The following is a 23,167-nucleotide window of genomic DNA, read 5'->3' on the forward strand; positions in this document are numbered from 1 at the left end:
ATGTTTGCAAATGATTACACATATAGATGATGCCCTTTTCCTACATTTTTTCATTGCCAGCATTGCAATGGCTACATCCTCAACCCCTGGCCTCCCACAAGATGATGATGGTCTGTGGGAATTTCTACGCAACAGAGGTGTTCATGAGGAGAGTATTCAGAAAATTAAACAAGATCATGTAAGTCACAGGAAATTTGTTCCTGCTGGTATATATTAATTTTTAAATGATTTTCTCAACTATATTTTACATTCAAATTAATTTATGATTATACTTTTACCAATACATTTTAGACCAGGGGTGTCAAACATTCAGCCCGCAGGCCAAAACTTGACCGCTGGGGGGCTACAATTGGGTCCGCAGCGTGAATTTTAAAATGAAAAAATACAGACGACATTGTGGCGGTGGGGACTAAGTATAATTTTGAGAATTATTATGCTCATCTAAAAAAGGAGTTGTAATAATTCCTAGCTCTTCAGTAGTTGATTTATCTTAAAACTGAAATACTATACTGTATTTTTCAGTTCCAAATATCTGTGTCTTATAGTTGCAAAATCTTTTTTTTAAACTTGCAAAAAAAGGTGAACCTCTGCAAACTGTTGTAGACTTGACTCTTTATCTGGAATGAACAAGATGTTTCACATGGAGGGTCATCAGGTTCTCTAAGATATGGTCTGAGCATTCTCTATTAGAAACTTAGCTGTAAACTTAAATGTCTGATGTTATATAAGCGCACTCACATTATTGCCAGCTTCCAAATCTGTTTTTATTGTCTTACACTGTCCATTGTGTTATCATCTGCATTAAGCATTTGTAATTTGTTGTCCGAGAATTAAACACAGAAGTAAATATTCTTGGAGATAATAGTTTGTGTCATCATGTCTAATGTTTTCTTTTTTTTTTAAATATAGATTGACAGCTCGATAATTGGAGAAATAGATGATGCTGCTTTGGCCTCTTACATTCCAGCCTATGGTGATAGGATTGCTACAAGGCGTTTCTCAGTGGAAAAACAGAGAAGAGGTGGAGATGATACAAAAAGACTTTCCTTATTCCAAAAACTTAGTAAGAAAATGGGCACAATGGGTAACAAAGTCTGTGATCATGGTTTTGAGGGAGAGAGAGAGAATACAGTGAAACCAACAAATGTGTACCTAAAAAATAATAAGCGAGCCTGGAAGACAACCAGAAAAATAGAATTAGGGTGGATACATAACAACAAACAAGTCAGAAAACGCAGCGGTGGAGGAACCAGAGTTCTGGATATTAACAAGAATGCCACTAAAACTGAGATCCTGTCTCAAGCAAAACAACTGTTTTTCCCAAATGAGAAGTCAACAATGGGAAAGTGGGAAGAGTTCAGTCATGACATCGTTAACTTTCAGGAAGCACAAGTTGATGAGGACGTAAGTGTGCGGGAGTGTTATGACACACACAAATTAGCTTTAAGATTTTATTTGTTCACAAAGACCCTTGCCGGTGGAGATGACCAAGAGGAAGGAGCTGACATACCGACAGATGAGCAACATGAAAACTCAACAGAATGTGGACAAAAGAAACAAACAATGGAAAAGGTGGAGCAGCTGACGTGGAAAAGACATAGCAGTGAAATAAGTCAAATACACACAACGGAAGATGATGAGCTGAGCACTGCAGCTGTTCAGATTATTGATCTTACGTCTTTGTGTAATACATCAGAGGTCAGTTTTGGTCCTTTGACAGGGGGTCCATTTTTAGGTGATCTTGATGATACACTCTTACATGATCCAAACCTTGCAATAGAAGACGAACAACTAAACATCCCCACTTACACCTCAACTCCTAATGATGCTGAGACAGCTTTTGGTAGACCACCAAGTCCTTCCTTTGAACTTTTACATGTGACTGTGAAACTTCACCGAGTAACTCTCTTAGATGAACTTATTACCCAATTCAAGGATGAAGCAGTGATGACAAACTCTGTGAAATACAGCTTCATCGATGAAATGGGGGCAGATGCTGATGGTGTGTCTAGGGATGTATACGCTGCCTTCTGGACAGAATTCCTAGACTGTGCAGCAGAAGGTGCAGATGTGAGGGTGCCATCGCTCTCCCCGAAATGGCAAGAGGAAGAATGGAAATCTGTTGGCAGGATATTGGCCAAGGGACTGAACGACCATGGGTATTTTCCATTTCGGCTGGCACAAGCCTTTACGGCAGCCATCATATTTGGTGAACACTCCGTTTCATCTGATTTACTGTTTGACTCCCTGATGTTGTATCTTAGTCAATCTGAGCGTCATCTTTTGTCCACTGCTTTGCAAGAAGCGGTTATCGGCGATGATGAGGAAGAATTTCTTGATCTTATGGATCGCATGGGAGTAAGAACAGTACCGACACAAGATAACTTGAGAGCTGTGCTTATCCAGGTTGCCCACAAGCAAATCATCCAGCATCCAAAATATGCATTGGATAATATTGCAGAGGTTGCAGGACCAACACTCAGGAAGTTTTTCCCTAATGTAGAGGATATGAAGAAGCTGTATGAGGACATTAAACCGACAACACGAAAGGTGATTAAAATGATAACAGCTTTTCCAGCTACTTCAGCAGAGAACCAAAGTTTGCGATTTTTACATCAGTACATAAGGGGATTGGATGAAATAAGTCTCCGGAAGCTGATGAGATTTCTGACCGGGTCGGATGTTATCTGTGTAAAAGAAATTCAAATCACTTTCACCTCTTTGGAAGGGCTAGCACGGCGACCAATTGCCCATACTTGTGGCCCAACAGTGGAGCTGCCATCAACTTACAGTAGCTATCCTGAGCTTCGAGCTGAAATGGAGGCAATATTGTCCAGCAACACTCATGCAATGGACATAGCATAAGAGTAAGTGACTGATGTTCACATACACATTTTTCTGTTCCCCATTCAGCCAGCTATGATTGTTTAGACTGTGAATGTGGGCTATAGCATATAAGAAGAATATTTTGTTAGCTTAGGGTCTGTGTAAGTAATGCAAGAAACAATAACTCACACAAGCACAGATTGATTGAAAATGTTCTTTCTACCCTTTCAACAATTCACTTTTGTTATCAGTCTAGGATGGATGGGAATGTTTGCACGTTAGAAACATCATTGTATTTTTGCTGTTATAATAGAATTTGAATCTCTACCTCATGTCAAATGTTAGTACGACAGTGTTTGTGAGTCTGGTACAAGGTGGTTTGGGATTTTATGTAGTTCAAGGGTCCTGCTCTGTGAGACATGATATGTTTCAACCTGCAATCTTTAAATTGGACATGTTTCTTTTCCATGCTTGCATTGTTAAATGTTACGGGTATTAAATATGTGCAAACTCAAGTAAAGAACTTGCTATATTAAAATATATTCATAAGTATGCTTCATTTGCTGAAAGTGTAATGACAACTGCATTTTAACATAAATGTAGAGTGACATGGCATTCAAATACCTAAAAATACAGTAGTTGATCTGATCTGTTTATATGTTTGAAAGATGACATAATAAGCAAATACTAATAGTCACCAAATTTTGTTACGTCTAATTGTTTTGCTGCAGATTACACAGACAGCCAATTCACGAGAACACCCCCCCCCCCCCCCCAAAAAAAAATCAGGAATGTATCATTCCTTAGTGCTATAATAAACAAAAACTAAGTATCAAAAAAGAAAAAGGTTTCACTGCTCAGTATCAGCAGATATTGTGTAAGAGCTACATTTGACATTAAGCATACACACCATTATAGACACAATGTATTAGAAACCTTTATTTATAAATGATGAACACAATGAACCCAAGATTCCCCATGTTTTTTCATGCATACATTGGACGTTTGCTTTTCTGGAATAGAAAGAAGATATACGAGGCACAATGTGGAGATGTCCATTTGGAGCAAATTCACAGTAATTTACTGTTTTAATACCCTTTACAGTTAAATTCATGGTGCGTAAGGTCTACCATTTTTGGAGGGTTACATGATCCTGTCATTTGATCCTGTAGAGCAGGTTGTGTTCATGAAATCTGCGCTCGTATGTAAGCACGTAAGAACATGTAAAGCTCGATGGCTTCCTCTGGAGAGGTGGGTGGATGAAGACTGTTTTCTGCCATGGCGAGACAACAAATGTCAAACACTGTATCATCACAGGGGTACGGTCCTCTCTGAAGGCATTCTCCTCTGCAGATCTCTATCTTTTCTCGAGATACCTCTTTCAAGTACTCTCTGGCTCCAAAAAGTTCGGGTAGGGTGTACATCATCACTGGGCGCCCACCTGGAGATGCAGCATTTCTGCATGGGCGAATTCTGTGAGTGTTCCAGAGGTGAACAACTTCCTGTAGTTCTCGCTAAAGAAAAATCGTGATAAAATCAGTTTGCACATTTTATATACCAACTGCAGTACATATGTTGCACTTAACTAGCCAATGTGTAGTACAAATCAGCTCCAATTTAAACATCTGTGCAATAGTAGTCTTAATTAAAACATCAAGATACCGACATAAACATTTTATTCCATTTTACAATTTTCATTTAAGTAATTATAATATATTATGCTGACAATACTGTCTGATTAAGGTTTTGAATATAGCCTACAAAGAGTGAACTCTTGACACTCATTTCTAAGTATTAGTACCACACCAAAACTAACCCACAGGGTGGTATTCTACTTCTTTTTGTGAAGTACAATATGGAAGTAGGTAGACAATTGGCAGGAGGGGGGTTGCAGTTCTTACCTCTATTATTTCAAGACATGTGAACTGAATGATACTTTTGTCCAGGAAGTCACCAGAAAAGAAGTCTGAGTCTTTTAAATCATGGAACAGGTTCATCCAAAACTGTGCATGTTGCCTCCTTAAAAAGCCCCACCAGTTCTCTATTCTTTGGTTGTGATTGCTCGATCCATACAGATAACATCTGTGCGAAAAGTTGTCCAGATGGTCGTGCCTCAAGAACATCTGCATTTGCTCAATAAAGCAGTTCTCGGTGCCAAGGTCCGAACGAATTCGGGCAGAAGTCCCATTCCTTGATGACACCTCATTAATAAAGTATCCAGCAATTATCTTAGGATCACTGTTTGTCGAGTAAGCATGTAGCCATATCACCATTCGTGAAAAACCATCTATTGCACCATTGATACAGATCCCATATGGTTTGAGTTTGTCATAAGAGTCTACATGCCACAAAAAGTTTGGGCCGGGATTGTGGTACATACGCCGGCGAAGCCGATTCCAGCGCCTCAGTTGCACACCGTGCGGGTCCAGTATTTTCATCAGTCTCCTGATCGTCTCTTGAGTCACCACGTAGCCAGCCTGAATGCATTTTAAATGCATCATCTTGTATCCATGGAGCATACCATATCTGTCCAACTGATTCTGGACAAACATTGCTGTATCGAGCAGATCTGAATGGGCTTTCCTCCTGAACAAACGCAAAGTCCGCAGGTGCCTGCGTAATGTCGACAAACTAATAACAATACCATCTATGTGACTCAAAGACAGGAGTATCTCCCAGTGTCTTAAACCCATATCAAAATAAAACTTGATCAAACTGAATAAGCCGGTCATGTTGCTTACTACGGATTCCGCAAAGAGTCACTTGTAGTTCGCAGGTTCTCGCGTGAGTTCGATGTGTCCCGATAACTCAGAAAAAAAAATTAGTCAGAAAAACAGGTGCAAAAAAATTAGTCCGAAAAACAGAAAAAAAATAGTCAGAAAAACAGGTGTAAAAAAAATTTGTCCGAAAAACAGAAAAAAATAGTCAGAAAAACAGGTGGAAAAAATTAGTCCGAAAAACAGAAAAAAAAATAGTCAGAAAAACAGGCGGAAAATTTTTTTGTCAGAAAAACAGAAAAAAATAGTCAGAAAAACAGGCGGAAAAAAAATTAGTCCGAAAAACAGAAAAAAATAGTCAGAAAAACAGGTGGAAAAAATTAGTCCGAAAAACAGAAAAAAAAATAGTCAGAAAAACAGGCGGAAAAAAAATTAGTCCGAAAAACAGAAAAAAATAGTCAGAAAAACAGGCGGAAAAAAAATTAGTCCGAAAAACAGAAAAAAATAGTCAGAAAAACAAAGCCCTCCAAAAAATTACTCAGAAAAACAGGAGTTTTTTTTTTTTTATCCAAGTGAATGCAATACGCTTCCGTACTATCCTCTATTCCGTTCATGACAGAACGAACTGGCCATAACATGGACCCAGCAGACTCGGACCCGGTGCGCAAAGCCCTTCAAGCGCAGGGTCAACGCCTCTCGAAGAAGGATGAGCAGCTTGCTGCCCTCCACCTTCATCTAGAGGGACTGTCAAGACATCAGGACAATATGATGAGACAGGTGGCCTCACAGTTTGAACTTCTTATGAAAATGATTCAAGAGAAGGAACCGGTTGGCACAACACCCAATACCGCCACGGTACCAACATTTCCATGTGAAGCAGTCACCATGCAGCCACCTGCCACCTCCGCTGCTGTCTGCCCACAGCTCTCTCGACCGGAGAGGTTCTCTGGAGATTCTGGGAACATTAAGCCGTTCATCACTCAGTGCGAACTCCACTTTGAACTGCAGGCAGCTGCCCACCGAGCGGGCAAAAATCGCTTTCGTCATTTCCCACCTGACTGGTCGTGTGGAGGCGTGGGCTACTGCTGAATGGAGCCGCAATTCCGCCGCGTGTCATTTGTGGTTTTTTTTTGTAAAGACTATGGAGCAAATCTTTCAATTTTCCACACCAGATCGTGAGGCAGCTCGCTCCCTTGTCACCTTACAACAAGGCAAGCGCAGGGTGTCAGAATACGCGATTGAGTTTCGCATTCTAGCAGCTGAGAGTCAGTGGAATAATCGGGCGCTACTCGATGCCTTTTTTCAAGGACTATACCCCGCCGTCAAGGATCATTTAGTTCCGCTAGACCTGCCGACCGACTTGGACACTCTCATCGCTCTCGCCGTAAAAATCGACAAGAGGCTTTTGGATCGCGAGCTGGATGGAGATCGGCGAAGGGCTGCGTCACCGCGCACTTGGAGGACTAGCCTCGGTGACCAGCCAAACCAAGGCAGATCCCCTGCTGCCCGTCTCAATCCACTGGCTAACGTCAGCACGGATGAACCCATGCAACTGGGCAGGTTCCATCTCTCCCCTGACGAACGTCAACGCCGGCTGAGGGAAGGGCGGTGCTTCTACTGCGGGCAGTTGGGTCATTCCGCGACCAACTGTCACGTCAAAGTTGCCGGTGCCGGTAACAAGGGTACGGGAGCGGTGAGTCTAAATTTCTTTAAGGAAGACCCTACCCGGGTTCTTCCAAAAGTGACACTATGCTCTCCAGATCAAGAGATTCACACATCTGTATTTATTGACTCTGAACCTGACTTGTCTCAAGTGCCCACCTGTTACCATGACATCAAATAAGTTTTTTCCAAATCCAAAGCTAAATCCCTTCCACCCCACAGACCTTATGACTGTGCAGTTGACTTGCTGCCTGGAACCACACCTCCACGGGGGAGGTTGTTCTCTCTTTCAGGGCCAGAACACAAGGCCATGAAGGAGTACGTGGAAGAATCACTGGCAGCCGGGATCATTCGCCCATCTTCATCCCCATTTTTCTTTGTGGACAAAAAAGACAAGACCCTGTTGACCCTGTATCGATTACCAGGGTCTCAACGAGATAACTGTAAAAAACAGGTACCCTCTCATCTCAACCGCCTTTGAGTTCTTGGAGGGAGCCAAGATTTTCACCAAACTAGACTTAAGAAATGCGTATCTAGTCAGGATAAGGGAGGGGGATGAATGGAAAACAGCAATCAACATACCAACGGGACATTATGAGTATTTGGTAATGCCTTTTGGACTTACTAACACTCCAGCTGTTTTCCAAAACCTTGTCAATGATGTCCTGCGTGACATGTTGAATGTGTAGGTTTTTTTCTATTTGGACGACATTTTGATTTTCTCCCCAGATGAGGAGACTCACATTAGTCATGTCCGCTCTGTATTGCAGCAGTTACTGCAGAATCAACTTTGTCAAGGCTGAGAAATGTGAGTTCCACAAGGCGTCAGTTTCTTTTCTGGGTTTCGTCCTGGCTGAAGGTGAAGTCAAAATGGACCCTTGCAAAGTCGATGCCGTTATTAATTGGCCTACACCCACGTCACGCAAAGATGTACAAAGGTTCTCTAAGATGGCACACTTCATTGCACTTCCAAAACTCCCCTCAGCTAAAGACACTGCTGAGTTGATGATTAATCAGGTATTCAAGTTCCATGGTTTCCCCAAGAATGTGGTGTCTAATAAGGGTCCCCAATTCATTTCGCAATTTTGGAAGGAGTTTTGCAATCTCATAGGTGCTACCGTCAGTCTGTCATCTGTGTTTCACCCTGAAACCAACGGCCAAACCGAGAGGCTGAACCAGGACCTGGAGACTGGGCTCCGATGTCTCGCTTCACAGGAGCCACGATCCTGGTCTCAGAAACTGGTTTGGGTCGAATTCTCCCACAATTCCCTCCCCTCTGCATCCACTGGTCTATTGCCTTTTCACGTTGTGCATGGTTACCAACCATCTGTTTCCTGCCATAGCCCCAGAGTCCACGGTTCCAGCGGCATTGACCTTAGTGAGACGCTGTAGGAGGACCTGGTAGCGAGCCCGCCAGATGCTGCTGCGCCAGGGACGGTCCTACAAAGCCGCTGCTGACCATCGGAGGACACTGGCCCCAAACTACAAAGTGGGTCAGCGAGTTTGGCTCTCGACCAAACCTCGACCTGAGGAATGTTCATGGGTGCCGTCTGCGTTTATCATGGATGACTCGCTCATTCGGGACTTCCACGTTGCGCATCCAGGGGCCCCGGGGCCGTCTGGGGCCGCCCGTTAAGTGGGGGGTACTGTCATGGGTGTGTGTTCCGGTTTTTGTCTTCGCCTGTTTCACACACACCTGCTCCTGAAAGCATCTTCACCACCTGTGCCTCGTTCACCCTAATTACCCCTTGTATTTAACCTCGTGTCTCACTCTCTCTCGTTGCCAGTTCGTTGTACCTTGTCGTCGCGTTCCAGCATTCCTTGTTTCCACGTCACAGACTCACAGTAAGACTAGACCCTGTTCCGATTATCGACCTCGCCTTTTTGCCTCATGTTTTTGGATACTGTTCCCTTGTTTGGATTGCCTGCCTGTGTACCGACCTATGCCCGTATATTAAACCTCTCTTTTTTTATACTGTCCATTTGTTTTGGAGTCGTGGATTTTTGGGTCCTATCCTCTGTTCCGTTCATGACAGTCATATGATAAACCTTAACGCTACATATCTGGAGAGAAGGGAAACATGCACATCTCAGTGATTTTTCATTGAATATTGAGTTTGGCCTGTGACAATATCCCAATTTTTTAATGTTGGCCCATGGTGAATTTGACACCCCTGCTGCAGATTCTAAACTTTGCCACCAAGCCGTTAAGGTGGATGCGATTATTGGGTTCTTGAAGCATTTATGGCATTGAAGACTTGTCAAAATAAATGGGAGTTTTGAGAGTTTGATGTTGCAGTCTATTTGGTCCAATAAAATGGAATCATTGATAAATAATTTGAGGCACAGTTTGTTAAATGTACTTATAAAGACACTGTAAAGTGAATTTTAGAGATTTGTGTCTAAATAAATGATACGTCTTTTAAGATAATTGCTGAAAAACATGCAAAGACAGAACTGAATTGTGAAAATATAGCGTTCAACAGTTTTTCACTATTTCAGTTTTCCTGATTTTATGACCGTGCTGAAACAGACTGGCTGTTCGGTCCCTGTACGACCGGTGTCAGAGTTCGGTCTGCATTTCAGGAAGTAAGATGGATGCGTTTCTGGTGAGGGTTGGACATCGCCAAGGGTTGCCCTTTGTCACCGATTCTGTTCATAACTTTTATGGAGAGAATTTCTCAGCGCACCCAAGGCGTACAGGGGGTCCGGTTTGGTGGCCTCAGTATTTCTCCTTTTTGCAGATGTGGTTCTGTTGGCTTCGTCAGGCCGTCATCTCCAACTCTCACTGGAGCGGTTCGCAGCAGAGTGTGAAGCGGTTGAGATGAAAATGTATGAGTACATGGTCCTCAGTCGTAAAAGGGTGGAGTGCCCTCTCCAGGTCGGGCAGGAGATCTTGCCCCAAGTGGAGGAGCTCAAGTATCTCGGGGTCTGGTTCACGAGTGAGGGACGAATAGAACGGGAGATCGACAGGCGGATCGGTGCAGTGTCTGCAGTGATGCGGACTTTGTATCGGTCCGTTGTGGTGAAGGAGCCAAGCCGAAAGGCGAAGCTCTCAATTTACCGGTCGATCTTCGTTCCTACCCTCACCTATGGTCATGAGCTGTGGGTCGTGACCGAAAGAACAAGATCCCGGAAACAAGCGGCCGAAATGAGTTTCCTCCGCAGGGTGTCCGGGCTCTCCCTTAGAGATAGGGTGAGAAGCTCGGTCATCCGGGAGTATCTCAGAGTAGAGCCGCTGCTCCTCCGCATTGAGAGGAGCCAGATGAGGTGGCTGGGGCATCTGATTCGGATGCCTCCCGGACGCCTCCCTGGTGAGGTGTTCCGGGCATGTCCCACCGGGAGGAGACCCCGGGGACGACCCAGGACACGCTGGAGAGACTACATCCTTCGGCTGGCCTGGGAACGCCTCGGGATCCCCCCGGATCCCCAGTCGTCCACTGTGCCGCCTGTTTATTTATAATGTGTCTTAAATGCAAAGTGAAAAGTATACACCTTCCATCCATTCATTTTCTGAGCCGCTTCTCCTCACTAGGGTCGCGTGCCTGCTGGAGCCTATCCCAGGTATCATTGTGTCTTCAGCGGACTTCAGGCGAAAGGTGGACTACACCCTGAACTGGTCGCCAGTCAGTTGCAGGGAACATATAGACATGGACAACCATTCACACTCACATTCACACCGTCACTGAGTGGGAACTGAACCCACGCTGCCCGCACCAAAGTCCGGCGAGTGTACCACTACACCACCAGTGACTTAGTTGGGATGTTAAACATAAATAAAAACAGAATACAATGATTTGCAAATCATGTTCGACCTATATTTAATTGAATACACTACAAACACAAGATATTTAATGTGCAAACTGATACACTTTATTGTTTTTAGCAAATAATAATTAACTTAGAATTTTATGACTGCAACACGTTCCAGAAAAGCTGGGCCAGGTGGCAAAAAAGAAAGTTGAGGAATGCTCATCAAACACCTATTTGGAACATCCCACAGGTGAACAGGCTAATTGGGAACAGGTGGGTGCCATAATTGGGTATAAAAGGAGCTTCCCTGAATTGTCCAGTCATTCACAAGCAAAGATGGGGCGAGTTTCACCTCTTTGTGAACAAGTGCGTGAGAAAATAGTTGAACAGTTTAAGAACAATGTTCCTCAACGTACAATTGCAAGGAATATAGGAATTTCGTCATCTACGGTCCATAATATCATCAAAAGCTTCAGAGAATCTGGAGAAATCACTGTATGTAAGCGGCAAGGCCGAAAACCAACATTGAATGCCCGTGACCTTCAATCCCTCAGGCGGCACTGCATCAAAAACCGACATCAATGTGTAAAGGATATCACCACATGGGCTCAGGAACACTTCAGAAAACCAATGTCAGTAAAACAGTTCGGCGCTACATCCGTAACACGTTCCAAAACAGCTGGGACAGGGTCATGTTTACCACTGTGTTACATCACCTTTTCTTTTAACAACATTCAATAAACGTTTGGAAACTGAGGACACTAATTGTTTAAGCTTTGTTGGTGGAATTCGTTCCCATTCTTGCTTGATGTACAGCTTCAGCTGTTCAACAGTCCGGGGTCTGCGTTGTCGTATTTTGCGTTTCAAAATGCGCCAAACATTTTCAATGGGAGACAGGTCTGGACTGCAGGCAGGCCAGTCTCGTACCCGCACTCTATTTATGTTTAACACAACGTCCCAACTTCATTGGAATTGGGGTTTTACACACAGCACCCCATATTGACAGGGGAAAAAATTGAATTCTTGAAATGTTTGCAGATTTATTAAAAAAGAAAAACTGAAATATCAGTATTCAGACCCTTTGCTCAGTATTTAGTAGAAGCACCCTTTTGAGCTAATACAGCCATGAGTCTTTTCGGGTTCTTCACACCTGGATTTGAGCATCCTCTGTCATACCTCCTTGCAGATCCTCTCCAGTTCTGTCAGGTTGGATGGTGAACGTTGGTGTACAGCCATTTTCAGGTCTTGCCATAGATGCTCAATTGGGTTTAAGTCAGAGCTCTGGATGGGCCATTCAAAAACAGTCACAGAATTTTTCTGAAGCCACTCCTTTGGTATTTTAGCTATGTGCTTAGGGTCACTGTCTTTTTTTAAGGTGAACCTTCGGCCCAGTCTGAGGTTCTGAGCACTCTGGTGGTTTTCGTCCAGGATATCGCTGTACTTGGCCGGATTCATCTTTCCTTCAATTGCAACCAGTGGTCCTTTCCCTGCAGCTGAAAAACACCCCCACAGACTGTATTGGACAGGTGTTGAGCAGTGCCTAGTTTTTGCCACACATGCCACTTAGAATTAAGGCCAACAATTTCTATCTTGGTCTCATCAGACCAGAGAATCTTATTTCTCACCATCTTGGAGTCCTTCACGTGTTCTTTAGCAAACTCCATGTGGGCTTTCATGTGTCTTGCACTGAGGAGAGGCTTCCGTCGGGCCACTCTTCCATAAATGTTGGAAGACTGGTAGAGGGCTACAGCGATGGTTGACTTTCTAGAATTTTCTTCCATCTCCCGACTGCATCTCTGAGCTCAACCACAGTGATCTTTGGGTTCTTCTTCACCTCTCTCACCAAGGCGCTTTCTCCCCCAGTTGCTCAGTTTTGCCGGACGGCCAGCTCGAGGAAGGGTTCTGATCGTCCCAAACGTCTTCCATTTCAGGATTATGGAGGCCTCTGTGCTCTTAGGAACCTTAAGTGCAGCAGAAATGTTTTTGTAACCTTGGCCAGATCTGTGCCTTGCCACAATTCTGTCTCTGAGCTCTTCAGGCAGTTCCTTTGACTTCATGATTCTCCTTTGCTCTGTGAGCTGTAAGGTCTTCCACAGACAGGTGTGTGGCTTTCCTAATCAAGTCCAATCAGTATCGTCAAACACAGCTGGACTCCAATGGAGGTGTAGAACCATCTTAAGGATGATCAGATGAAATGGACAGCACCAGAGCTAAATATGATTGTCACAGCAAAGGGTCTGAATAGTTATGGCTGTGTGATATTTCAGTTTTTCTTTTTTAATAAATCAGCAAAAATTGCAACAATTACCTTTTTTTCTGTCAATATGGGGTGCTGTGTATACATTGAGGGAAAAAAATGAACAATGATTTTAACAAATGGCTGCCATATAACAGGGGGTCTGAAAACTTTCCGTACCCACTGTATAGTAATTCAATATAATGAACAATTCATCTTTTATTCTTTTCTCTTGAACACCTGCAGACAAATTGAATCTTGACACGTCAACAACTCCTGTGTTTTTTTTTTAAAGAACAAGGATGACATCAATATGTATAAGCTAACAAATCTTGATTACCTTCAATTAGAAACCCACCAGGTCCATTTTCTTCCCTTCAATCCAATGCTTGCAGCCAGGATCGGCTTTCTCCCCTTTCTGGATGAAACAAGCTTTTCCCCTTCGCCAGGTCACCAAACTCTCCAGTCGACATTATCATAATTCAATCATTTTCTAAATTACAACCACATTGTGGTTGACTTGTCTGCTTAATTGCCCTGCCATCGACTGGCAACCAATCCAGTGTGCACCGTGCATCTCGCCTGATGTCAATAATAATAATAATCTCGAGCTCACCTGTGAACCCTAATGAGTAAGTGCTATAGAAAGTGTATGGACTTCTCAACGTAGAGGCACCTTTTTATCCTTTTAAATGCTGACCGCAGTTTTTGCTTGAGTTATAACCACATCCTGTTTCGGCCGTTTCATTTCAGTCTTTCGGCACAAAACCCCAAAATGCAGAGGCTGAAAATGTTCAGCGGCAGAAAATTTGGTGGATCGTTATATTTTACTGTCTCTCAGTGACCAAGGGAGGCACACCAGAAGAAGCAGAACAATGAATTGAACAATTAATTTATGATGCACTAACTGTTTGTTAAATGTTATTAAATGTTCTCGCCACAGTTTGACCACACGGGACACCCTGGCTGGGCAGGTACGTGCGAGCCAGGAGAGCAGCTTTGGGTAGGCGGTTGTTTGTGATCAGCTCCAAACATTGATCCAGTCTGTGTGGAAACGATTACAGAACAACAGTTACACCAGTGACTTTCACCGCAAACTTCGGACCCTTCAGTCTTCTGTCACATGGGGTACTTACTTCCCCTGCAGGAAGAAGGTCATGAAGGCCATGTTGTAGTTTCCCCTCACTTTCTGCTCCATCGGCCAGCTTGCCCACGAGAGGGGTGTTACCGGACGCAGTGCCAAGGAGGAGTAAGCCGCTGTAATCCTTGGCACAATGAAGGCATTCCTGGCCCAGGCCAAACTCACACACAACAATAGCCAGCTCTGCCAACTGCTTCAACTTCTGCTCTGACTATTGTTGGAAGTGTGCGTCTATTCCTTACCCTTATTGAACAACTCTCGTCACAATTTCCCGCTGCATGTTCGTTGCTTTTCCAATGAAAGATAACCAAAGAATGAACTCACAATCATTGTAATTTGATCCGTATTTATGTCCAGAACTCAACAAGATTACAGGATGTCAGAATTCTGGGCCTTTTCTCTCCTTGCTAAAGAGACTACGTCCACGACGAAGACAAAGAAAAAGCACCTCTCCCTTTTGGACCTTACATTTATAGTTCATGCTGAGACACTTCTAGATGTTGGTGTGTCGACGCCCCATCTGGGTCCTGGTGATAGGCTCCACCCTTGAGTGGCTGACGCGCGATCTGCTGTGCCAAAAACCTGTTTTTTGGTCCTTCAGCAACCACCAGGACCACTTCTTGTATCATCTCGAAACATCCTGCACCTTCCACCTTGCTGGACAAACAAGATAAAAATACACTTGCCAGCATATTGCCAAAACATCTATGTTTATGGCCAACATCATATGAGTGCGTCCCCTTCTTGCACACAATGTTAGCGTTTTTTTAATTAACTGGAATATTATTTCTTGAGCTAAAATATTTGCCTAATTCCAACACTATGAAGGGGAAAGGAGGACATGTATAGGTGGACTCAGTGTTTGTGAACAAATGGTGCCAGGATACCATAAATTCAAACGACAGCGGTAAAGGAGAAGACTAGCCCAGAGACACCTCGTGAGAAGAAATTTATTCATTCAGACGTTTCACCCTGTTCTCAATCACTCTGCCTCAGTCAAATGGCATGGAAGGGTTTGCTGACAAGTGGTGCCATGGGAGAACACTTTGTTGCCACCCAGAATAACGCACAGTATTGTTGTGATGTCATGGTGAATTGCCGTATGATGACTGTACAGAATGGACGGAGAATAAGCCAAGTCAACCAAGTGGGAAAATAAATATTGTTCCACGTTGTAGAATGGTTACATACAAGATACGAGCTGTCGTTGGGATCATTTTATGCTTTGACTTGTGAGCAAAACATTTATATGAGCTCTGTGTGGTGGCAGTGAACTCAAATCCATTTAACAACAAGAAGCAGTTAGGCAGAGAGTGAACAATTCATTTAAAAAAAAAAACAGCTTCAAGCTGTTTACAGCCTCTACGAGTTGAAGTTTACTGTCAACCTAAGCAAAGTTACACTTTATATACAACCCCAATGCCAATGAATTTGGGACGTGTTAAACAAATAAAAAAAAATAATAAATACAATGATTTGCAAATCATGTTCAACCTATATTTAATTGAATACATGACAAAAAAAAGACATTTAATGTTCAAACTGATCAACTTTATTGTTTTTAGCAAATAATCATTAACTTAGAATTTTATGGCCGCAACACGTTCCAAAAAAGCTGGGCCAGGTGGCAAAAAAGACTGAGAAAGTTGAGGAATGCTCAACAAACACCTGTTTGGAACATCCCACAGGAGATCAGGCTAATTGGGAACAGGAATTTAGGGATTTCATCATCTACGGTCCATACCATTAAAAGGTTCAGAGAATCTGGAGAAATCACTGCATGTAAGCGGCAAGGCCGAAAACCAACATTCGATCCCTCAGACGGCACTGCATCAAAAACCGACATCAATGTGTAAAGGATATCACCACATGGGCACAGGAACACTTCAGAAAACCAATGTCAGTAAATAGAGTTTGGCGCTACATCCGTAACTGCAACTTGAAACTCTACAATGCAAAGCAAAAACCATTTATCAACAACACCCAGAAACGACCACGGCTTCTCTGGGCCCGAGCTCATCTAAGATGGACTGATGCAAAGTGGAAAAGTGTTCTGTGGTCCAACGAGTCCACATTTCAAATTGTTTTAGGAAATTATGGACGCCGTGTCCTCCGGGCCAAAGAGGAAACGAACCATCCGGACTGTTATGGACGCAAAGTTCAAAAGCCAGCATCTATGATGGAATGGGGCTGTGTTAGTGTAAATGACATGGGTAACTTACACATCTGTGAAGGCACCATTAATGCTGAAATCTTTTGGAGAAACATATGCTGCCATCCAAGCAACATCTTTTTCATGACCACCCGCTTATTTCAGCAAGACAATGCCAAACCACATGCTGCACGTGTTACAACAGCGTATCTTTGTAGTAAAAGTGTGTGGGTACCAGACAGGCCTGCCTGCAGTCCAGACCCGTCTCCCATTGAACATGTGTGGCACATTATGAAGCGTAAAATACAACAATGGAGACCCCAGCCTGTTGAACAGCTGAAGCTGTACATCAAGCAAGAATGGGAAAGAATTTCACCTTCAAAGCTTCAATAATTAGTGTCCTCAGCTCCCAAATGTTTATTGAATGTTGTTAAAAGAAAAGGTGATGTAACAGTGGTAAACATGTGCCTGTCCCAGCTTTTTTGGAACGTGTTGCAGCCATAAAACTAAGTTTATTATTTTCTGAAAACAATAAAGTTGATCAGTTTGAACATTAAATATATTGTCTTTGTAGTGTATTCAAATAAATATAGGTTTAAAATTTGTAAATCATTGTATACTGTTTTTATTTAAGTTTAACACAACATCCCAACTTCATTGGAATTGGGGTTGTATTTAAAATAACCAAATAGCTTTGCTGCAGATGAATGTTTTGATTGATGCAAACGATGTACAATATTTGAATACAGACGGTGAAGCAACAGATATAGACTGATAATATAATACCCGCAGGCATATATTCTTCATCCTATGCAACAAATGACTGATATTAGTGCAGTTTTACTGGAGGAGTTTTGACTGGCTCCATGGACAATATGGCTCCATGGACAATATGGCTCCCAGGTGGCCGTGGTGCAAACACCAGAACTGGCACAATGTCCATTAAATTGAAGCAAAAAAAGTGTGTCAAAATGTATTTTGATTCCACATTACATTTTTTTGTTTTGTTTTGAGAGAGACATGGATTTATTAATGGCATTTTCGTTAATTTGTGAAAAGATTACATTAAAAGATGATTTGAGATACAAGTACAGGAAGTCCTTGATTTACGAACAAGTTCCGTTCCTACGCTGGTGACGTAATCTGAATTTCCGCGCAAGTCGGATTTCACCGTTAAAGTCGAAATACTTCTGTTGCAGGTATTGTCCCACGTGATTGTGACAGCAAGCTAAGTGTGTGTGGGCGTGGGCGTGTGCGTCGATGTGTGAGTGAGACAGGACTGCGCAGGCGTCGTCCAGCGGGACTGCGAAAGAGGAAGGAGTGGGTGCCGGTGCGAGTGTGTACAGTGGCAAGTGTAGTGACGGCGACCGGGGAAGAGTAGCGGAGGACCAGTTGACGTTGAATGTGCAGAGGAGCTAATAAAGCCATTAAAGCAGCAAATCGGTGCTTCATGCCTTTATTGTTGCCGCCACCCAGCTCAGCTGTGCAACGAGAGAAGGGAGTTAAACCCCTGCGTCTCCCGACCACGGTCAGGTGACCGTAGCAGGAAAGTTTAACACCTCATATAAAGAAACTAAAATACATTAAAATAAAAAAATAAGATGCTGTGCTTACCATTACTGCTGAGAGGGTGAATAAAGGAGGGCAAAAAAGGCAAAGATACTCCCGCCGCACAAACAGACAAGCATTATGCACTAGCTAAGCAGAAACACTATGGTGCTGGGGACAAAATGGCGGACGAAGCACGGGCATCGTGAAGTCGAAACGTTGTAGGTCGAGTGCGTCGTAACGCGAGGACTTCCTGTATGTGAACTTACGAACGTGGTCACTAAATGGACTGAACTCAAGGCATCACTGTATTCTTAAAAAAGGACTCGTTACCTCTACTTCTACACCCAGCTGGTCGGCAATTTTCAAGTCTCCCAGCTGCAAGGCCAGCTCAAACCTGTGCTCAGTGTCTGTCGACAGTGCTAACACCTGCTACTTGAAACCCTGGAGACCCGGAAGACAAAAAAAAACTAATAAGCACAGAGGAAGCCATCAACCGGTCGAACAGCTAGGAATCAAAGAATGTGTAATGACAGGCTAATAATTAACTAAGTTCAGACCTGTGTTTCCAGGAAGTGGGACACTCTGGTCCGTTGCTCTTTAGATATTGTGGGAAGCACCTTGTCAGCCACTCCAAAGTCCCTCCTCATGGCAGCAGTCTGGTCCTCAAGGACTGAGACCAGTAGGGAGTGGCTGACAACGTTGAGCTCCTTGTCTCCCAGGTAGAGACGGTCATGTTTGGGGATGTGACCCAGTAAATACATGGTTCTGCACGGAGAGGTAACATCTTAAATGATGGCGCATTTCTGTGTTCTGCTATTACTTTACATACGACCGGAGCTGAATTGAAAAGAAGTTTAAGGTGACTTGAATGCAATCATAAATATCTGACCTGTCCAAGTGAGCAAGAGTGACAATCTCTCCCCCTACAAAGTCCAGTCTTCACAATCTCCCGGATCTCTCCCTGGACCTGAACCAGGAGAAAATCCATGGATTTACAAATGTAATGTGGCATCATTGTGTGAAAGTTGACACACGTTATGAGAACATTTTCACAATATAGTGTAACCGCCCCTCCCTCCCAGAAACACACAAAAAAATAAAAAAATTAAAAACATTTTAAAAAAATCACATAATTGTCCGGATTTAGAGTTGCGTGGCATTGTGCAGCAACATGCCAGACAGCAAATTGCTGTGCCGAACCGAAGCTCTTGTTCCTCAGAGCCATGCAGGTATAGATTATGTACACTCCATCTCCCAATCATAAAACACCAGGCCATTTCACTGACCTCACCCAGAGTAAGAAACCTCCAAAAATGCCTGCAGGGTCCAAAAAAAGAACATATTGGTTGTTGTTTTTACCACCAATCACGCAACAACCTATTGAACCACAAGTTTGCTTTACAATAGCATTGCCATTACCCTCTGCTCCAAAGTCAGGCGTGAATGATTTCTTAACTTTGAAATTAAGCATGATTTTCACAACACTTCTGGTTTCTCCAATCGGATATCTGTTAAAAAGAGATTAACTATTATGTACAGATTGAAATTGATTGTGCACATTCAGCGTACCTCCCGTTGGGGTTGTGCTGGATAGTTTGAGGGTATATGACACAACTTTCAATGTCTTTGACCGCCAGTGGGAGCCTGTCTCCATCCTTGAAAAAAAACACTGTTGCTTTCTCTAATCACAAATTAAAAAGAGGCATGAACATATGTGCTTCAGCATAAGACATGACAGTAGGGATTGTCTGCTGCTGTCATTTTACACTAATACATAACCACTGAATAGAGCATTTGCTCATACTGTAGCAATTGACCAGTAAAGCGTCCCAGACACACTTAAAAGTAAAGACTTACTCAGATGAGTCATGTGCCCAAGCAACTTCCTGTGCCCAGCCGAAGCTCTTGTTCCTCAGAGCCATGGCGGTAGAGAGGATGAACTCGCCATCGCCACACACGACCAAAAAAAATAAAAAATGTAAAAAAAAAAAAAACTTAGAAATGAGCACTTGAAATGAGACTAGGGGCCTCATGTACAAATACTTGCGTGGATTTCCTACAAAAAAAAATAAATGGCGCTCGTTCAAATCCAGAAAATGTCATACGCACAAAAATATCCAGATGTATGAAACTGCGTTCTCATGAATCCACATTCATGTACATTCCAATCAACGTGGAAATAAGCGCACATGTTGGAGGAACTGTCTCCTCCCTGTCCACGCCCACATTTGAATATGCAAATCACATTTAAATTAACCCTGCACCTGAGATGCCGATCTCTGCATGATCGGAAAAAAAGGAAAATGAGCAAGGTAATGAAGAAAAATATTTTTTTCTGAATGTGAAGTTGCTCAATGAAGTGGAGGTGCGAAAGAAAATCCTCTTTGGCATGCTGTCCTCCGGCGTTACCAATATGCGAAAGAGGAGTGCATGGGACAGCGCGTGTGCGGCTGTCAATGCTGTGGTGTCGGAACAGCGCACGGACACTGAACTAAAAAAAAAAAAAAAAAAAAAAAAAAAAAAAAAAAAAAAAAAAATTGGTCAGACATTAAGGTGGATGTGAAGCGGAGGACAGCTGCCCACCGCCAAAGTGTGGCCAAAAAAAAGGCGGCAGAACCGACGCGGAGGGCCTCACCCGTTCGAAGAGAGAATCGCTGCGATCGTGGGTGACGCTGCTCTCTCAGGGGTGATGGGAGAACATGTGGCTGACTATGATCACCCCACAAGGTTAATGCCTTGTATTTTTATAACTCATAGCTGTGTTCATACAGTAACCTACAAACAGCCCTGTGAGATAAAGGTTCATGCGTAAAAGTGTGTGGTATTTGTAATAAATCTTTTGAATTCAAATAGAATCACATCAGCATATCAAAGATATCAAAAACTGACTCCTTTTTGATTACTCAATTTTATTTATTTTAATACACAGGAGTGGACACGCACACCGAAAAAAAAAAAAGTATTTTTTGGAGACGAGGGGTAAATGTCAATTTAAACATTTTAATCATGTGCAACCGATGTACATGTTCAAATGAAGTAAATTCAAAGGACTTTTTTCCAGTGCATGTGGTGGAGTCACGAAAAGATTGTAAGGGCAATAGGCGGCATAAATGATCACCTTGATCAATGAATAGGTGTCCTCACAAATATCAGTTGTTCATTAAATACACTGGTTAAATTAATTCTGAGTCCTTGCCTCAATTGCATTGTTGAAATCAAATGTTGCTGGGCATGAATTGTTCATGAGTCTCTGATGTGCAGATTTATGAGAACAGTTCCCCAGCATCACCTCAAAGTGTCACCAAAGCACCAAAAGCTGCAGAAACGTGCGTTTGTTAGCCACGCAGTTGGTGTGAGGCACCGCACATTTCCACGGTCATGTCACTCTTGATACATCTGAACTTTGCCGTGAAAAAGAACGGACGCCACGTTTTTGTGCGTACGCAACTTTTGTACATGAGGCCCCAGGTCACTCAGCAAGACATTGAAATTGTTTGTGCACATTCAGTTTACCTCCCATTGGGGTTGTGCTGGATAGTTTGAGGGTTTCTATCAGAACTTCCCATGTCTTTGACCGCCAGTGGGAGCCTCTCTCCATCCTTGATCTCAGGATGATGACGAGCCACCGAGCCCTCTCATTCTTAAATTGCACTATATCCACGAGCTGGCAGAAATCCGACAGAAAGCTGCTGAATCAAGGCAGATAACATTTAAATGGACAGAGAATGCTGATACTCCCCAATTGTCCTCCGGCAAGCGACGCACTATGTTTAAGACGGCGAGAGTGCTGCTGAAAGATAAACCGGGAGTGAGGTTTGGTCTGCAGTACCCTGCAAAGCTACGGGTCAACAACAAGAAACATTTCTTCACGGATCCGGACAAGGCAAAGGAGTTTGCTGAGCAGCCCCCACGGACTGACGGTCGGTATTCGAATCACTTGGCTAGGGACAAAATGCTGATGGGAATATTTCTTGAACTATGACCGCTCCCTGCCCATTCTGACATGCAACAGAACATACATTGGAGTTTAAACAACTTACCTGATTTTGCTATGGCTGAGCAGGTTGTCATATATTGCCAGAGGACTAGTTATTTAATTCATGTTAATTAGATTTGGTGGTTCCTGGTTGTTTGTTTCACTCCACACAATCCACCAACGGAACTTACTATTGAATGGAAATCTTAGGTCCATGGTGTTTATTTTATATATGTATTCACTTTTTTTGGTCTGCATTCTTCCCAGCCATTTTGGAGAATGTAGCCTTCACTTAATAGGCGTTACATGATCAGGATTTTTGGGGTGAATGAAAAACCGCTAACCGATCCGTTCATAAGCTGTAGCAATGTGTCCATTTACATGACTTGTTCATTTATTGTCTATACCCGTGTACTGTATCCATCCATTTTCTGCACCTCAGTAGGGTCGCGGGTGTGTTGAGTCAGTCCCAAATGTTACATTTGAGCTTAAACAACAAACAATTTGTTTAACATCGAGAAAGCACATTCGTGCAATTTTATTTTTTTTAACCTGCGTTTCATGGTTCCACACGCAAACTCTGTCATTGCATCCACGGCTCGGTTGGGTGAAGGTCCACGTTCTTTACACGGTCAGACCTGGCTGTCAGCCTCCGCTTAATTTCAAGCCTTAGTAGCTGGGGAGAAAAAAATAAAATAAAATTAGAAAATGGGGTTTATACATGTAGTTTTCTGTGCAAACACGACTTTAAAAAGCTTTCAAAGTAGACAATGTCCGGGCACGTCCTCCGGGACAACCCAGGACACGCTGGAGAGACAGAGTCTCTCGGCTGGCCTGGGAAGACCTCGGGATCCCTCCGGATGAGCTGAAACAAGTGGTTGGGAGAGGGACGTCTGGACTTCCCTGCTTAAGCTGCTGCCACCTGTAACTACCTTGGATAAGCAGAGGAATATGGATGTATAATGTCATCTCAAAAGGTCAAAAAGATATTGCCCTCGAAATACAAAATTCAACAAATGTGTTTATCAAGAAGGTATCTTGATTCCCAAGTGAAAAGTATACACCTTCAATGCAAATTTAAGAGCTTCTTATTTAGTGCCAAACACAGTCATTGCATCGTGACGTCAACTCCTATGTAGAGTTTTTTTTTTCC

At 43.1% G+C, this 23,167-nt stretch overlaps 2 protein-coding genes and 1 pseudogene across 3 annotated transcripts in view; 1 reads left to right on the forward strand and 2 right to left on the reverse strand.

The window, feature by feature from the left end:
- Positions 1-3,378, forward strand: part of LOC133473497 (uncharacterized) — a 4,289-nt gene extending 911 nt beyond the window's left edge. Inside the window, exons 2-3 of one of the 2 annotated variants that reach the window (XM_061765160.1) lie at positions 61-178; positions 910-3,378. In XM_061765160.1, the coding sequence (XP_061621144.1) occupies positions 68-178; positions 910-2,865 (2,067 nt within the window). In that variant the 5' untranslated portion in view covers positions 61-67 and the 3' untranslated portion in view covers positions 2,866-3,378. Of the gene's footprint in view, positions 179-909 lie in introns of both variants that reach the window. The other variant, XM_061765159.1, reaches the window with a different exon arrangement.
- Positions 3,379-3,765: 387 nt separating this feature from the next.
- On the reverse strand, positions 3,766-6,289 carry LOC133473499 (uncharacterized). Its single transcript, XM_061765161.1, has 2 exons — positions 4,728-6,289; positions 3,766-4,340 (listed from the first exon to the last, which is right to left on the reverse strand). The coding sequence occupies exons 1-2, from the start codon at positions 5,556-5,558 to the stop codon at positions 4,011-4,013; spliced, it is 1,161 nt and encodes a 386-aa protein (XP_061621145.1). The 5' UTR covers positions 5,559-6,289; the 3' UTR covers positions 3,766-4,010.
- Positions 6,290-11,132: 4,843 nt separating this feature from the next.
- LOC133473486 (coatomer subunit beta'-like) lies at positions 11,133-19,960 on the reverse strand (annotated as a pseudogene).
- Positions 19,961-23,167: the final 3,207 nt, after the last annotated feature.

This window comes from Phyllopteryx taeniolatus, unplaced genomic scaffold (assembly GCF_024500385.1).
Source record: "Phyllopteryx taeniolatus isolate TA_2022b unplaced genomic scaffold, UOR_Ptae_1.2 contig_26, whole genome shotgun sequence".
Taxonomy (NCBI): Eukaryota; Metazoa; Chordata; class Actinopteri; order Syngnathiformes; family Syngnathidae; genus Phyllopteryx; species Phyllopteryx taeniolatus.

Bases quoted from the DNA above. Each gene is read 5' to 3' on its own strand.
- LOC133473499 (XM_061765161.1), bottom strand. From the start codon at position 5,558: ATGACCGGCTTATTCAGTTTGATCAAGTTTTATTTTGATATGGGTTTA. The intron at 4,341-4,727 runs GTAAGAACTGCA...ATTTTTCTTTAG, and splicing joins CATGTCTTGAAATAATAGAG to CGAGAACTACAGGAAGTTGT.